Source organism: Camellia sinensis, chromosome 3 (assembly GCF_055761805.1).
Source record: "Camellia sinensis isolate YWXY chromosome 3, ASM5576180v1, whole genome shotgun sequence".
NCBI lineage: Eukaryota > Viridiplantae > Streptophyta > Magnoliopsida > Ericales > Theaceae > Camellia > Camellia sinensis.
Genome location: NC_138963.1, coordinates 8537827 through 8555352, shown reverse-complemented (window position 1 = coordinate 8555352; position 17526 = coordinate 8537827). Strand labels below are relative to the sequence as shown.

The 17526-nt window shown below is 35.8% G+C and overlaps 2 protein-coding genes across 2 annotated transcripts; one reads left to right on the top strand and one right to left on the bottom strand.

Annotated features, from left to right (window-relative positions):
* Positions 1 to 2839: 2839 nt before the first annotated feature.
* Positions 2840 to 5470, top strand: LOC114310241 (patellin-6). Its single transcript, XM_028256189.2, has 4 exons — positions 2840 to 3799; positions 3892 to 4016; positions 4702 to 4843; positions 5023 to 5470. The coding sequence occupies exons 1-4, from the start codon at positions 3077 to 3079 to the stop codon at positions 5281 to 5283; spliced, it is 1251 nt and encodes a 416-aa protein (XP_028111990.1). The 5' UTR covers positions 2840 to 3076; the 3' UTR covers positions 5284 to 5470.
* A 511-nt stretch (positions 5471 to 5981) lies between these two features.
* Positions 5982 to 9592, bottom strand: LOC114310020 (putative protein phosphatase 2C 65). Its single transcript, XM_082919007.1, has 5 exons — positions 8931 to 9592; positions 7697 to 8020; positions 7349 to 7466; positions 7027 to 7250; positions 5982 to 6707 (listed from the first exon to the last, which is right to left on the bottom strand). Exons 1-5 carry the CDS (start codon positions 9138 to 9140, stop codon positions 6315 to 6317), a joined length of 1269 nt encoding a protein of 422 aa, XP_082775133.1. The 5' UTR covers positions 9141 to 9592; the 3' UTR covers positions 5982 to 6314.
* Between the last annotated feature and the right edge of the window lie 7934 nt (positions 9593 to 17526).

The following is a 17526-nucleotide window of genomic DNA, read 5'->3' as shown; positions in this document are numbered from 1 at the left end:
TGAGAAATGTAGACAAACAAAAAATAAAAATTAATTGAAAAAGCTATTTCACAGTTTATTTAACAAACACTACTCAGCAACTTAAATCTATAATCCAACAGTTACACCAAACAGATTAACAACTTCTGATTAAAGTCATAATTTATAATCTGTTAAGTTATAATGTATAAACTGTTTTAACAGTTACACCAAACAGGGCCATTGAAATATGGGGGTGGAATTAATTACACCCCTAAACCAAACAGAGTCCTATAGTTTGAGGCTTTGCATTTGATTCCTTTTATGCAGTCCTTAACTGTGAGTCAAGTAAAAAAAAATCTCTACACTTGATCAGGAAGAAAATAAAATCCACCATTAATAAATTATGATAATAATATCTAAATTTTTATACAATAACCCTATCAAAGAATTATTTATTTTCAATTTAAAATTATTTGCCTATTTTTGTTAAATAATTAGGAGAAAAAAAAATTTAGCAATTAAATTCCAAAAAAAAATGCATTTTAAACATTTAATGGAGATTTGGGGATTATGTATGAAACTGAGGGCAAATGTTGTCGTTTTTGGATAGATTTGGCTTGTTAAACTAACGGAGATGGTTGAAAAAGGTAGATTGTGACACAGAATGAAATTCAGAGTTTAAATTGATGAAATTGAAAATTTCAGTGTTTAACTTGAAAAACACGCAAAATTCTAATTATTTTTTTGTTGTTGTAATTAGTCCAAAATTTAATAAGTCCTATCACTAATATATATTTTGAGAGTAATATTATATACTCATACATTTGATGCACAAATTCATTCACGATAATATGATAATGGGATTTGATCCAATGTTATTGGATGTTTAACAAATCAAAAATTGACACTTATTCTGATATATATTCCAGGTAGAATTGTGAAAGTACTTTGGGAGTCTCAAACAATTTTTATATTTTAATGCAATGCTGATTATTAGACTAACACATCAGATGATAAAATAAGATTGTAGAAATAATTAATATTGGAAATGTGAAAAAATTTATCTTAAAAAAGTGTAAAAAATAAGAAATAAAATGTTTTAAAATTCATAAAAAATGTCTATATTTTTATTTACTTTTATATATTTTAATATATTTTTCAAACATTTTCAAGTGTTAAGCTTCTCGTTATTATTGATGAGAGAAATTACTCTTAAAACCACGTGCACTTGGGGAAAAAAATGAGAAATTTATAGATAAGGTACCGTTTGGTAACACTTACGTTTTCAGTTTTCTGTTTATATTTACAAAAATTTTAAAAACTCAAATAAAAACTTGTTTGGTAAAATTTTTGATTTATAAATCAGTGGTCTCAGTTTATAAATTTGGCCAAAAAATGAAAACACAAAAAATGTGTTTCCATTTTGGATTTTCAGTTTTTTTTTTTTTTTTTAACCACCCAACACTAGCCACCACCCGCCACCATTTTCCACTACCGTCTTCCGCCACCACCACCCACCACCCACCCCCACCCCCACCCCCACCTGCCACCACCACTCACCACCCACCTGCCACCCACTCGCCACCACCACCCACCCCTTGCCACCACCACCACCACCACTACCACCCACCACCCACCACCCACCTGCCATCCACCACCCGCTACTACCATCCACCGCCCGCCACCACCACCCGCCACCTACTTGCCATCACCACTCACTACCTACCTGCCACCACCATCCACCACCTACCACCACCAGCCACCTGTCACCCACCCACCTACCCTCCCCCCCCACCACCACCACCACCACCATCACCCACTACTCACCCGCCACCTACTTGCAACCACCACCCACTCGCTACCACTTACCACCCGCCACCGTCACCCACTCACCCACCCACCACCACCACCACCACCACCATCACCCACCACTCACCCGCCACCTACTTGCAACCACCACCCACTCGCTACCACTTACCACCCGCCACCGTCACCCACTCGCCCACCCACCACCACCACCACTCGCCACCATCCACCTCCACCCGCCATCCGCCACCCACTTGCCACCACCATCAACCACCCGCTGCCACCACCGCCACCACCACCACCACTACCCACTCGCTACCACCCACCACCCGCCACCGTCACCCATCCAACCACCATCACCACCCACCATCACCTGCCATCCGCCACTCATCTGCAACCACCACCCGCCACCGCCACCACCACCCACTCGCCACCACGCACCACCCGCCATTGTCATCCACCCACCCACTACCAACACCCGCCACCTACCCGCCATCCGCCACCCACCCGCCACCGCCACCGCCACCGCCACCACTACCCACTCGCTGCCACCCACTACCCGCCACCGTCACCCACCCACCCACCCACCCGCCACCACCCACCACCACCAGGTACCCACCATCCACTGTCACCACTTTCCACCACCCGCCACCGCCACCACCACCACCCACTCGTTACCACCCGCCACCTTCACCCACCCACCCGCCACCACCCACCACCACCAGCTACCCACCACCCACCGTCTTTCGCCGCCACTTGCCACCACCGTCTTTCGCCGCCACTTGCTACTACTTGCCATTTTTCACTCTTTTTTATATTTTTTAAATTTTGTAAACATTTTGTCAATTACCAAACGCGTTTGTAGTTTATATTTTTCTAAAATTAAACAAAAAATAAACAAAAACCAGTTTATAAAATTTTTGTAAATATAAACTGAAAACGTAAACGTTACCAAACATACCCAAGTGTTTTCTTTCCAAAAATGTATAATTAAATTAAATTTTATCACTAATTTAATTAATTAATTATAAATATTAGTAACTGTTAATTCTCAACCAAAAAAAAAAAAATCACATTTATATCTGCTGTCTACACCCTTCTCTTCTTGTCCTTTTCTTTCCTTCTCTTTCTCTTTCTCTGCAACTATCCTCGGAGACACAATCCAAAGCAGTTCCATCTCTAACTTTTTTTTTCCTTTCAAAGCCACATTACAAGTACTCATCAACATCTCTCTACAACCTACATTTTGTTCTCGATCTTACTAAACTCCATTTGGCTTTCACAGAAAGAAAGCAAAAACAACCCATTAATGGAGTCCTCATCACCACTCATCTCAATTCATCAAAACCCACATCCAGAATCACCCCCAAACCCACCTCCCTCCAAGAAAAGCTTCGTCACATCTCTAATGGAAACCACTTTTCTTCGCACTCCGTCTTTCAAAGAAGACACTTACTTTGTCTCTCACCTCAAATCCTCTGAAAGAAAATCACTCCAAGAACTCAAAGACAAACTCTTGGCTTCTCAATCTCTCGATTCCATGTGGGGCATTCCTCTCCTTGCTGATGACAAAGCCGATGTGATCCTCCTCAAATTCCTCCGAGCCAGAGACTTCAAAGTCGAGGACTCACTCCACATGCTTCTCAGTTGTCTCTCATGGAGGAGAGACTTTGGAGCAGAGACCATTCTTGATGAGGAATTGGGCTTTGAAGAGCTTGAAGGAACTGTGGCTTACATGTATGGATGTGACAGAGAGGGACACCCAGTTTGTTACAATGATTATGGAGTGTTCAGAGACAAAGACATGTTTGAGAAGGTGTTTGGGGATGATGAGAAGCTTCAGAAGTTCCTTAGGTGGAGAGTTCAAGTGCTTGAGAGAGGGATTAAGCTCCTTGATTTCAAGCCTGGTGGGGTTAATTCAATCATTCAGGTCACTGATCTCAAAGATATGCCAAAGAGAGAGCTTAGAGCTGCCTCTAATCACATCCTTTCTCTCTTCCAAGATAATTACCCTGAAATGGTTGCCAGAAAGGTAATCACATTCTCTCTCTCTTTCTCTCTCTCTCTCTCTCTCTCTCTCTCTCATATTTTGTCTCTGATTTTGGGGGTTTTTTGTGGGTGCAGATATTTATCAATGTGCCATGGTACTTTAGTATGTTATATTCAATGTTCAGTCCATTTCTGACTCAAAGAACTAAGAGCAAGTTTGTGATCTCTAAGGAAGGGAATGTTGCAGAGACCCTCTACAAGTGAGAGTTCAACTCTCGCTCTCCTTTTGATTCTTTGTTTACTTTTGGCTTGCTGCATATATAGATGCTGATTTGTTTGTGTAATTTGATCAATACCCAGAAATGCTGTTGTCTGATTGTTTGCTTGTTTTTGCTTCTCAACTTTCTGTTTGCAAGATCAAATTTTGAGTGTTCCTATTGTTTTGTTTATTTGTTACTTGTTAAGGGATTTGGGCTGTTGACTATTGTTTTTGTTTTGTTGTTTGCTAATAATGCCTTTTGAGTAACCAGTTCTTTTAATAACACAGAAACTCATCACATAATCTGACAAAATAGTGAGATCTACATTAACAAATATATGCAACTCTTAAACTTGTGTTTAATGTTAAGAAACAAGTACGAAAAATCCCATTTATGTATGTAGCATTTTCATGCTTCATGTCATGTCTTGATATCTTCGTATAATTGCTTTTGGCTGCTATCTTTACTTGGGTGAATATCAAAATCTGCAAGACACTCTTGCTCAAATCTAGTGCAACAGCCATTTGTACCTTCATCAAATTGAAATTAATTCTTTTTTTTGATATTCCCCTTTTTTCTCCTTCCCCCTTTTTTGTCTTTCTTTATATATATATATATATATATTTTTTCTTCATCGGCTTGGCGTTTGGTCAGCTAAATGAAGTGGGTTTTCTTCTGTGATCAGGTTTATTAGGCCAGAGGACATTCCAGTTCAATATGGAGGCCTGAATCGACCCAGTGATCTGCAGAATGGTCCACCAAAACCAGCATCTGAGTTCACTGTGAAAGGAGGAGAGAAAGTGAACATACAGATTGAGGGCATTGAGGTCCATTTGTTATGATCACTATTATCACCATTTCTTTTTCGCTCCCATTTCTTTGTTTTCCAATCTCCATCTAACTCAAAACATTTTAGAAAAAAGTAGAGTAAACATTTTTGAGCTTTATTTGGGTATTAGTACATTTTTACAGGAATGTGATTATTATTGTTAATATGGTTGATTAGGCTGGTGCAACAATAACATGGGACATTGTGGTGGGAGGATGGGATTTGGAGTACAGTGCCGAGTTCGTGCCGATTGCTGAAGGGAGCTACACCATTGCTGTTGGGAAGCCAAGGAAGATTGCTGCCACCGAAGAGGCAATTCACAACTCATTCACTGCCAGAGAAGCTGGTAAAATGGTGCTTATAGTGGACAATGCTGCCTCACGGAGAAGGAAAGTTGCTGCCTATCGGTACGTGGTCCGCAAATCTACAGCGGTCTAGCTTCATAAACAACTTGAGAGGTGTTGTGTTTACTATTTGCTTTGCTCTTTCCTCTCAAGGGTTTAATTAATTAATGTTTGTGAACTTTATATGTATCTATCGATCTGATATGTAGTACATGTATAAATGGTGGTTTATATATTGCTTAATGCTTAATATAGAAGAAAAGCAGTTTAACTTTCCTTAATTCTAGGCTGTCTTTCCAAACCCCCTTTTAGGATTCTAGTTGGTTGTCTTTGTTAATTTTGTGATATTAAAACACCTGACTTAATTAAGATACTGTTATGACAAAGGCAACTTATGGAAAAAAGAAACTGAAACAGAACAAATACCTAAGCGCATATGTCTATAAACTTACATTCAAAGACAAAGAACCATGAAGGAAGTTCACAACGAATTTAGAGATTACATTGTGCAGATTCTCTCTCAATAACCTTCTTTCAGCTTCCTTCCGAGAGAAGATGGTTGTGAAAGTTGAGGCAAAGTATGCCATCTATAGGAGTTGATTATGCACCAGATTTCTTTTGTAGAATTTTCATACATAATGATCATAAATTGTTGTCATCATTTCAAAAATACTACAGCCCCATCATTTCAGATGAGTTTTTTTGCCTATAAAAATGCTAGTTTCTGTATATCACTAGGCATTGAAGCTTAGCATGATAGCCATGGAAAACCACCAAAGCAAGAGAAGCAAATTCAAGTCCATATAGAATATGAACATTTAGAACATGTAAAAAAATTAAAGCAAACATGTTGGGTAGCAGACATAAACACCTTAATATTGTTTTACATCTTATTTTTTATTTTTTTATTTTTCCCTTATTTTATAAAATGTTGCTTTTTTGATGTCATCTTTTTTTAGATTCTACTACTGCTATACTACCTCTTCTTTTCCCCTCTTCACAAGCCTGGCTTCTTCAAACATCACTTTGAAGAATGTATAAATTCTTACAGATTCATACCCCAGTAAGATTGGTAAAACCCCAATCCAGGTTCCAACGAAAATCCAGAATACATCAATAATTCAACTATTTCAAATCTTTTGCTGGTTTCCGGTGACTTAGACCCTGACTCACTGACTGTGCAAGTCTCGCCGAGTCCTTTGCTGGTGGGGGCGCTGTTATGTCGCAGTTTATCACAGTGTCGAGTCCATCATCGCTCTTCAAGTTCTTGGAGTGATGAGGAACTGTCTTTTCTGCGTATTTCTTGCTGAATTGGCTTGCATTGGACATAGATTTGGTGAGCAAAGGTCCGTTTTTGAGGAACAAGCATATGGCTGCACAATCATCGACCTTGGAATTTGGATACTTGTATCTCCAGGCTCGGACAGCGCAATCTACAAGCAGTCTAGCTGCTATGGATCGCCTTTTTGCTGAAGCAACAATCTCTATGACATCCTTGTTGGATAGCACATCCCATACCTAAGAAGAAGAAAAATCATGAAGCTTCATTTTGAGAAGATCGATGTCATGGATGAGCAAACAAATTACAGAGCTAAGAGCCCAATTGAACACCACACAAATTGGAGAAAATCAAAAAACTTTTCTTGAATCTCTCACTCAACAAGAGCTGAATATCTCATGCTATCAGCAGTAGCGCCCCAAGATTTTTTGAGACCCCGGGCCAGACATTAAAAAGAGGAACCTTAATTTGATGAATTTAAGAAAATTATGGAATTTTTTCACCCAGAAAATTTGGAAGTATATTAAGATTGAACAATACTTGGGTTGTGATTCTTACCCCGTCGGTTGCTAAGACGATGAATTCATCTCTGCTCGTAAGCTTCCGATAGGTAATCTCAGGGGTCGAGATTAGGCCAAAATCCTTCAAGCAAAAATCTCCGAATGCCCTAGCCATAGCAAGACCAGGGCAATTTTCCTCGGGCATCCATATTCGAAACACTTCTGGTTCTTCATCCATTGCGAAAACTCTGCCGTTGCAACTCTTAATTCTCGCAGCTTCTCCTGAGTAACATTACAAAGGGGTAAAAAAGGGTCAATAACAGAACATTTTAGTCTTTCTGATAATAGGCGAGCACTAATTAATGCAAATGCAAACTTACTTGGAAGATTTGGTTTCAAGTCGACTGTGAGTTGGACTGACACAAGTTCATTTTTGTCATCTCTAGTGCAAAGAACACCGCGTGAATCCCCTAAGTTTGCAATTACCAAGTGGTTACCCTGAAAATCGCAACAAACATTGATGTTGTGGGAGAATACCTATTTCTCAATCAAAGGAGTGTGATTATAGTCTTTTTATAATATTCCGGAGTATGTATAAGCTGTCTTTTTAGCTTTTTTTTCAAACAAACTTTTAACTTTTTTTAGCCAAAAAGCTGCTTATTTTGGAGACCTAAACAGACATAGGCTCGATATTAATGCAAATTTAAGCATTAATTAACTAATTATACCTGTTTGAGTATGGCTACTGATGTTGAACCACTGCAATAGGTGTCAAGAGTACCATCCTCACAAAGATCTTCATCAACCTCATGGAATGACTTGAGTAAATTGGCCTTCCATGAAGAAAAGAACTTACTGTTATGATCATCTTCACTGTCAACGTTCTCATCGGCTTCATTGTTGCGATTGAATCCATTTACTTGCGATTGTTTAAACATTGAGCACAACTTTGCAGGTAACATGTCGCGTACTTGTTGTGCCACTTTGTGACCTGATGGACCGTGCCCATCAAACACCGCGCAGAAGTATGCATCTTTTTCGCCATTGAAGTTCTGAAAGAAGAAATTGAAAATTCAGCCACAGGCATATTCATTAATAATTCACTAGTTTTTAGCTATTGATTCGCATAAAATGCTAAAATTTCACCATCAATAAGTCATTTTGTTATGCATTTTCTTGTTTAGGAAAATATGAAAACATGGATACCTATAAAACGAGATGATTCTGATTTTGAAAACAGATAATTGAAGTTGTGTACAAGGGAGAAAATCGAAAATGGTTAATAACAAGACAAGAATGAGAGAAAAGGGAGAATATATTAGCAACAATTTATAAGTTGTTGATAATTCAATAGTTTTTAGTTATTTGTGTAGATGATGCTTCAATGAGCTATTTGAGTCACACATACAAAATGCTAAAACTTCACCATATATTAAGAAAATTCGAAAGCACAAATATCTCATAGATGAAATGCTTCTACTTCTAAAAATAAATAATTACATTTTTCTAGAACAGAGAAAAAAAAAAATAAAAGAAGAAAGAAGTAACCAATTATTATATTGATGATTATCAATCACACACATGAGAGTGAACCCATTAATAGAATAATTAGTTTCTGTAGCAAAATGAATCGAAAATGGCCAACAACAAGACAAGAACAGAAGAAGAGAAAGTATCACGAACATAACAATTTTATTCACAAATATATCAACAAAAACAAGATCAAAATCAAATAACATACCCTTTAAAAAAATATGAGATAACTTGGGTCAACATACATAAACAAATAAAACAAGATCATCCCATGATAGATGAACAATTCATAAAGAAACTTAAACAACATAAACACATTAATACACATCTTATATACATAAACATAAACAATCTATATACAGAGATTGCTAAAAATTTCAATAGGTTGGGCATTAAAAAAATTATTTTATTTTTTTTGGGATTTAATACCTCCCAAACAGTCATGGCATCTTGATTAATCCCTTTTCTTCCTTGTTGGGAGAACATTGAAATAAACCTAGATGATCCTTCCAACCTGACACGTGGCCCAGTCTTAGGCATATGATGATGATCATCTTCCTTTTCACCGCCACCATTGTGCCCCTCCTCCACCATGAACCCTCCTTCTAGCCTATCTCTCCTACTACAACACGCCCCCATTTCCCAGGAAAATCACAGGCCCAATCCCCAAGAATTTTCCTGGAAAATGAAGCCGGAATCTTGAGAGAAAAAAAAAAAAAGGAGTAGATAGATTATGGCACAGGGAAGAGAGGTAGGGGAAACAAAGGAGGTGAATTCAGGGAAACTGTTTTTGATTTATAGAAAATGTAACAAACCCACAAGGACAAAATAGACAATAAATGAAAAGGATTAGAATGTTACAACAATTACATGATAGATAGAGATAGATGAGATTGGAGAGAAAGATAGTTTAAAAATTTCGAAGAATAATAACCAAAGGCGGTGTGCTCGTTGGGTTGTCTTTCTTTCTCTCTCTCTATCTCGATCTCTATTTCTAAAGATGTTTTTCCGTCATATTCATCAAAGATATTAAGCTAGTTCCTCTCATATCAACCCCATGTCAAGTCAAAAGAGCTCTTTTCGCTAGCAATGTTGTATATTTTCAATTTATAAATGCACTCTCATTTTGACTTCTTTTTTTTTTTTTTTTTTTCTTTTAAAAAAAATTTGGGAAATTTTAATGTCTATCCTGTTTTAAATAAAGGAAATTATATTTATTACCGTATTAATTTCATCGTATTAAAATTTCAACTTCTACGTGAATTTAACCGTGATGTGCATTTATATATGAACTCATTATGTCACAAAAGTGACACATGGGAGCTAAGTGAGATGTGAAGAATCAATAATGTTAGAGAAATACTTAGAAAAAAATATTAAATTGTTGAGATTCATTTCAAATTTGAATTTTATTATATAGAATTGAACATAGACCACATATCAATATTATGAAAAAATTTCTGAACATAATTTTTGATTTTCTAGCTTTTCTAGTACTACAAGAATTTACACATTTTGCGATCACTTTTACCGACTAAAAAAATTTTTGTCGCAAATAAATGACGTTTGGCGACCAAATATTAATTAGTCGCGAATGATCATTAATTTTGGCGACCAAATTTTATTGGTCGCAGAAGGTTATATTTTGGCGACCAAAAAATATGTTGGTCGCAGAAAGTGGTATATTTTTGCCGACCAACTACAAATTTAGTCGCGGAAGGTCACATATTTTTTGACGACCAAAAATTTGGTCGCGAAAAACTTATTTTCAGCAACCAAAAAAAATTAGTAGCCAAATTAGTACTTTCAGGGTGTGTTTGATTGGACGGACTGGAAAATGGGGGATTAGAATCCATCGGACTTGAGTCCTGGGACTGTGAATCCCCCGGACTATTTGGTCGGATTGGATATGTATCCTGTGTTTGTTTTTTCATGGGATTAGATGTCTGGATAGGACTATTTTCAGTGAATCCAACGTTTGATTGGACGGACTGGATAGGATAAATGAACAAAAGACTATTTTACCATTTTTCAATTGTTTACTAAGTAATAGCAATATTAAACATATCTTTAATATTTTAATTATTTTTAATTAAATAAATTCATTTTTTTAAAAATAAATAAATAAATAAATAAAATATCAATAAAATTTGTTTTAAATCATTACTGTATAACAAATCATTATTTTTTTTACATGCAAAACTTTACTGTGTTTGTTTATTTACACAATTAAATAAATTTATTTTTTTACACAATTAAATAAATAAATAACCACTAAATTTGATTTAATAAAATACTGTATAACCTGTATAAAAAATTTATATTATTTTTTTAATTAAAATTTTAAATAAATTTTAAATAAAACACATATTAAAATTTAAATAATGAAATTAAATAAATTATAAACAAAATTTTAAAATAAAACATCAATAAAATATCTATAAAAAATTATTTTAAAAATTTAAATAAATAAAACATCAATAAAAAGTTAAATAAAATTATTTTATTTTTAAATTGAGACATTTAAATTTTATTGAATTTTATTAAATATAATACATAATTAAATAGTAGAGGGTCAAAATGGTCATTTTTGCATCTAATCCCAACAGTGAATAGTCCCCCACATTCTATCCCACTCCCCCCCCTAGGACACAATAGTCCCCCATATGGGGGGACTCCATGTCCGGCGGACTAAAAAAAAATCAAACGGCGGATAAGGAACACTATTTGGATTGTAATCCAAATAGTGGATAGTCCCCCCCTCCAATCCCCCCAATCAAACACGCCCTTAGCGACTAATATTTTAGTCGTCGTTGATTGAGATTTGGCGACTAAAAAAATTTGTCGGCGAAAGAACCTGTTTTTGCGACTAATTTGAGAGTTTGGTCGCCAAAAGTTTGGGGGCAAATTTGAAACGTGGGGCGGGAATTGAATTTCAGAAAAAAAATTCCAGATTGGGGTAATTTTCTACTTCACACACTGTTGATGCATCAATCGAACCCAGATTGGGGTAATTTGGTTTAACTCGTCTCCTCCCATTCCCTCTCTGTCTCTCTCTCCCTCTCTGTTCTTCTTTCCTACCCTCCCTCTTGCGCTCGCTCCCGACGCTGGCCTCGATTTCTGCCTTTTTCCCATTCTCTCTCAGTGTCTTCAAGTCGCAATCCTCCTACTCGCAAGGTAGGGTTTCCGATTGTGAATCGCGACATTGTGCTTCGATTGGGTCACCTCAGGCTAGGGTTTCCACCACCACAGCCACCTTCATCATCATCAGCTTCCTCAAATTTTACATTGACGCCGCTGTCTTCTCTTTCTCTCTCTGCTTCGAACCCCCATGGGAGCTCTCCGGTACCTCTCTCCCTCTCTCTCTCTTTCTCTCTATGCTTCTCTATGCTTTAAGTAAATCGATATTTGTTGGTGGAATTGAGGTAATGGAAAAGACTGATTATTGTCAATAATCAGTCAAGTAAATCGATTACAGAGTGGAATTGAGGTAATGCTTTTCTATGCATTTGAATTCAAAAACATGTATTTGTTGTCAGAAAAGTTGTGTAATTACATATCCTCTGGGATTTTGACTTAGTTAAGGAACTCATTATCTTTCCTTGGACTTGGGATCTCATACTGTTTTTTTTTTAGAATTTCAATTAATTTCACTGATTTAGGTTGTGTGATAATTTCAATGTTTACATTGCATTTTCTTTAATTCAATCTGAATTTCAGGGTACTGCATCAGTTTCTGAAAATCAGGATGCGACTTCGTTGTTGTAAGGTAATCTTTTTAAAAACCAATATCTACTCATTAATGAATGAACAAAAATGAAAAGAAAAAATCATCTCGAACAACAAAGACCTGGTAGTTCTTCATCTTTATATGTGTATGTGTGTATCTACTCATCTTTATGTGTGTATGTGTGTATGTTTCTTTATATTTGTTGGTGGAATTGAGGTAATGCTTCTCTATGCATTTGAATTCAAAAACATATATTTGTTGTCAGAAAAGTTGTGTAATGACATATCCCCTGGGATTTTGACTTAGTCAAGGAACTCATTATCTTTCCTTGGACTTGGGATCTCATACTGCTTCTTTTAGAATTTCAATTAATGTCACTGATTTAGGTTGTGTGATATAGTTACTTCTAATTTTCTCCATTTGATTATCATGTGACACATCTAGTTTGATCTGTCTCATTATCAAATGAGTCCCCAGGACCCCATGCCTCATTGTATGACTGCTGCAATATCTGCTTATTAGCTCTGCCAAGTTTTTGGTGCCATTGATACCTGGCGAAGCTACAATATAGTACCCATAGTATGCTGAATTTTTTTAAAGATCGCTTTTTGGTGGAAGAAAATCTTTTCGAGGTTTTACAACATAGTATAACAAATTTCCCCCCTCTATGTTGCTTCGCACTACAAAAATTCTCCAAATGATCTACAATTAATGGCGGATGCTCCAGCGCATCACTTATTTGTGTTACTTGGTATATTACTTGTTATGTTTGCTATCCATTAATGCTTGTCTATCTCCCTCCCTTAATGCCTGATGTATTTATTGAACTCTATGCAGGTCCTGTTGATGAGTCCAAAAATCACCTCCCTGATATTCTCTGTGTTATCCAGGTTTGTTTCTTTTTTATGTGACACACACACCAGTATTTACACACTCGTATTTAAGGATTGGTAATCTTTTTTAGAAATTGAATGACTTTGGTCTTATTATACATTCATGAGGAAGGTAATCAAAAAAGAAAGAAGACAAGTTCTTTGTTTTATCACTTAGGAGCAGTGTGAGATAAAAGTCTCATGCACGGTTTTGAATGAGAGAAACAAGTGAGGAGATGTCTGCAACTCTTTTCTGTTACTGCAAACATTATTCTATTGTGACTTCTTTGACATGACATGAATATCCATTTCGCCCCTTTTATACATCCTTTTGGTGCAATGTTTTCTCCTCTTTAACCAGACTTCCATATCAATCAAATACTATTGTTGCTAGAGTTCTGTCCTCTTCATAATAAACTATAACGTGGAACATTTACTAAGCATAATAGTTTGGAAAAATAAGTATGTTCTTGAAGGAAATAGGCTATAGCAGTGGGAAGACTCATACAATGCATGTAAGTTGCTGTACTAGTTTTACGTTTGGTGCTTGTTTCCTCACCCAAAAAGGATGTGTGCACTAGATAGTAAAAGGAGAAAGGGCAACTTATTCCTCCCAAATTTATATAATTAATAGGAGGATTTTTTATGGATAAAAGGAGAAAGGGCATAGGCGCTATGGCTTGGTGGGCCTTATCAGTACAATGGTCAAAACCTTTTTCCATTTGTGATAAGAAGTAAAGCTTATAAGGTGGAATTATATGTTTTGCATTTTTGCAATTTTTTTTTTTTGCAAGGATTGATTTGTTTATATATATATATACGTATATATTTATGCTATTAATTAAAAGTTGCAAGAGAGGATAAGTTTGACAGAGACTAGAGCGGGAGAAAAAAGCTACAATTTTTCTTTTGTTATTAAACGATATCAATGAAGTTTTACAACAACACTGATCAAGTTCTATAGTACAAAAGAACCGATACATTGATTACATGAACCCCCATATCTGCTTCCATTTGTAACATAGCATAGTTTCATTCTTCCTGACACTTCATTTAAATCAAGAAATAAAATGTGAAGCAACTAATTTTAGGACTATGCATATTTATTGTACTTCTTAATTGTTAATTGAAGTCCCTATGTGACCATCCGGTACATTTTCTGAGAAGATCTTGATATAAAATTTCAATTGAGATGAATTTGTCCCATTTGCATGCTTTGTTACAAGTTCACAATCTCTTGTTTCAGGGAGATTGTGGTGCAGTTCAATGCTGATGTGGCTAATGGAATGCAATGGAACCTATTGGTTACGTGCCGGTGTTGGTGGATGAGGACATTGTGCTTTCTGACTCTTTTGCAATCTTAATGGTGAGTGGTTGGACCTTTATTGTCTACACCCCATTGGATTTGATTTTATTAAAAATTTTCAATGTTTCTAACATGTGCTTAGTAATTTACAGTATTTGGAAGAGAAGTATCCTCAACATCCATTGTTGCCTTGTGATCTTCAAAGAAGAGGCATCTACTACCAAGTATAATGCATGTAATCTCTTATTTTCTTGATCAATTGATATGAGTTGTTTATTATTTACAACATTTTGTAGCTCTTTTCCATTCACCAGTATGATATTTATTTGATTCAATGTGTTTGAACCTAAGCATCCATGTGAGGCTCTGGAAAGGCTAGAATTTCACTGCTTGCATAATTTTTATGTTGTCATATTTTCTACGAGTTCACACTAAAATTAGCACACTTTATTTATACCAACTATAGTTACAACTAATATTAGCAAACTTTATTCAAACCGAATATAGTAACAAATCAATTTTTATGAGGAATAAGCTAGACAATTCAGGCCTGGTGAAGAAACGCTAGTTGGCTTAAAATTCCTTATGTGACAACAGAGTTAACATTATATTGTTATGGAGTTGTACTATATGCATCTTATTACTCTCACAGTTGAAGGTGTTTAAACCAGGAAAATTTAATTAAAATATCCTACAAATGTTGGGTTACTATATTGCTTGATGAAGGTCTTGTCAATTTTATGGCGGTGATTACTATCTTGGTATTGGTCAATGACATGCCTAAAGAGTCATATACACATCATAAGCTCAAATGTTCTCTTCACAAGCCCACTCCTTTTTTAGCAAATTTGGTTGAATTGGGCTAACCAGCATGTACGCATGTTAGTTGCTTTAAATGCTAATAGCCTCTCTTTATATAAATCATAATAAGGGTAGAAATCTCTTCTTTCGATAGAATCCGACACCTCAGGCATTGTAGCTGGTTGCCTCCACAGATACTATGAGAAGTTATTGGCCAAATTAATCACCAAGGATATTCCTCATACCAAGTTCGCCTGTATTGTTTTGAATGGGTTACCCATTGTTGTCAAATTGCGAATCAAATCATGAATCATATCGAATCATGAATTGTACGATTCTAACAACCATACCAATATAACTATCGTCAAAGTTAAACTTTCAAACGACTTGATTATATTCATGTGAGGAGTACAATGAGATCAAATGGTTCTCAATCACAAAATAATGAACACAGGAATTCTTTGGACTGCTTGGCAACAGAAAATCGGTGATCTAAGCTTCGTGGTATCTGTTTGACCTCTCATCTTTGATGTTCGGTGCTCAAATCCCCTTGTTGGTATATATGTGATCTTTTGTGATCAAGATATGCACCTTCAGTGGTATCTTAAACTAATCAGCATGTACGCATGTTTGTGATCAAGATATCCCCTTGTTACTTAAACTAATCCTCAATGTATTTATTATTTGATTTATAGGCTGTAAATATTGTTTCCTCAAGCATGCAAGCGCTTCAGAATATAGGTGTACTGGTGAGTATTGGAGTGGGATCACTGCTTTAAAATTGAGGTTTCATTGCTAAAATTCATATAATGCTATCACAACATTTTTTTAGCATAGTGATGGGTATTTCCCTGCTTTTTAATGTACAGAAGTATATTGGGAAAAAAGTTCCTCCTGATGAGAAGCTTGTTTGGGTTCAGTATCATATTGGCAAAAGCTTTGCAGGTAAGCTTTACCTAATGAACTACAGATTATGGATTTTTATTTTATTTTTTCATTTAAAGAAATCTGTCATACCAGTTTGAATACACAAGTTGGTTGTGTGTAGCCTGCTAGTGCTGACTACTTGACGTTTCACCTTCTTAACCTGTTGCCTCCAATCATCCAAGCAATACTTTGTTTCCTTGTTCCTATCAAAGAGCAAGTGTGTGCAACCCATGGACATCACAGTTTGATCCAAACTCCTTTATGATAATTTTGTTTTAATAATGTATTTTAATTGTTTTGCTAGTATCAACCAAATAATAGCTGGATCATTGTTAAGAAGAAGACTTTATGAAGTGACTGGAACCTTTTTCCTCATGCCAATTACTTAATTAATTTATTAGTAATTGATGTTAGCTTACTTTTAAAACATGTCGTGTTAGGATTATCAAATAAATACATAGAAAGTAGAAGATATGCTCTTGTTATCTATTCAAATCTTCACTTTGTCCTCTACAAAAAACCCTATAATCTAGTAAGCATGGACATGGACACCGATACAACAGTTTTCAAAAAAAATGCAGGACATTACATGGGGACATGAGTAAAATATAATTTTTTTATTTTATCATATGTTATATATATAAATATTTCAGTCAAAGTTAATAAAAATACACAACATAACACGCATTTCCAAAGTTCAAATGAGAATGGATTAATGGGTATAAATTTACATTTTTTTTTTATAATTATTAGTTCCTAATTTATTTTGTTCAAATTTGTAATGTTATGTGTCCCTCAAATTTCCAAAGTGTGTCTGAGTTTAAATTTTAGTTGATAATAATAATCATCATAATAATAATAACTAGATGTGTTTGACACGTGTCAGAAGTGTCTAAAGACGAGTGTTGGAGTCCAACAAATGAAAATGGGCATGTCATTAATATACCTTGTTTTAGTATGCCTTATATTGAAAAGATGGAACTTTTTTAATACAACCTATGGTTCAGTCCAATGGAAACATGTTCTATCCTTTTTTCTTTTTCCTTTTTTTCAAGCCAGACAACTTATGTGCAATGCAAGTTAAATTTGAGGCAACTTTATATTTTATGCCATGGGTGGTGATAGTGTTTGGTTAGAGAGCAAAATGGATGGTTTTGAAATATGTGTTTGTTTGGTAACAGATACTAAAGGAAAGGATTTGTTTGGTTAGAAATATTGTGATGGAATTTTGGTATTGTTAAAGGGCAAAAGGTTAACTTCACGTTTCCCTTTAATGTTGGTCAACCAACAACTCTAACAGGGGAGTCAGTGTAATATTGTGATTCTTTGCCTTGACCTTTTTTTGTGCCTTTTGTGATTTTCATTTTTAGTGGCTGGAATAGCTGTTGG

What these genes read in the sequence shown, in the direction of transcription:
- LOC114310241 (XM_028256189.2), top strand. Translation starts at nt 3,077, where the DNA reads ATGGAGTCCTCATCACCACTCATCTCAATTCATCAAAACCCACATCCA. An exon ending in CTGAAATGGTTGCCAGAAAG is followed by an intron (nt 3,800 to 3,891) that starts GTAATCACATTC and finishes TTGTGGGTGCAG; the next exon opens with ATATTTATCAATGTGCCATG. An exon ending in TACAGATTGAGGGCATTGAG is followed by an intron (nt 4,844 to 5,022) that starts GTCCATTTGTTA and finishes ATGGTTGATTAG; the next exon opens with GCTGGTGCAACAATAACATG.
- LOC114310020 (XM_082919007.1), bottom strand. Translation starts at nt 9,140, where the DNA reads ATGGGGGCGTGTTGTAGTAGGAGAGATAGGCTAGAAGGAGGGTTCATG. An exon ending in CTTGAAACCAAATCTTCCAA is followed by an intron (nt 7,251 to 7,348) that starts GTAAGTTTGCAT and finishes AATGTTACTCAG; the next exon opens with GAGAAGCTGCGAGAATTAAG. An exon ending in TCGTCTTAGCAACCGACGGG is followed by an intron (nt 6,708 to 7,026) that starts GTAAGAATCACA and finishes TCTTCTTCTTAG; the next exon opens with GTATGGGATGTGCTATCCAA.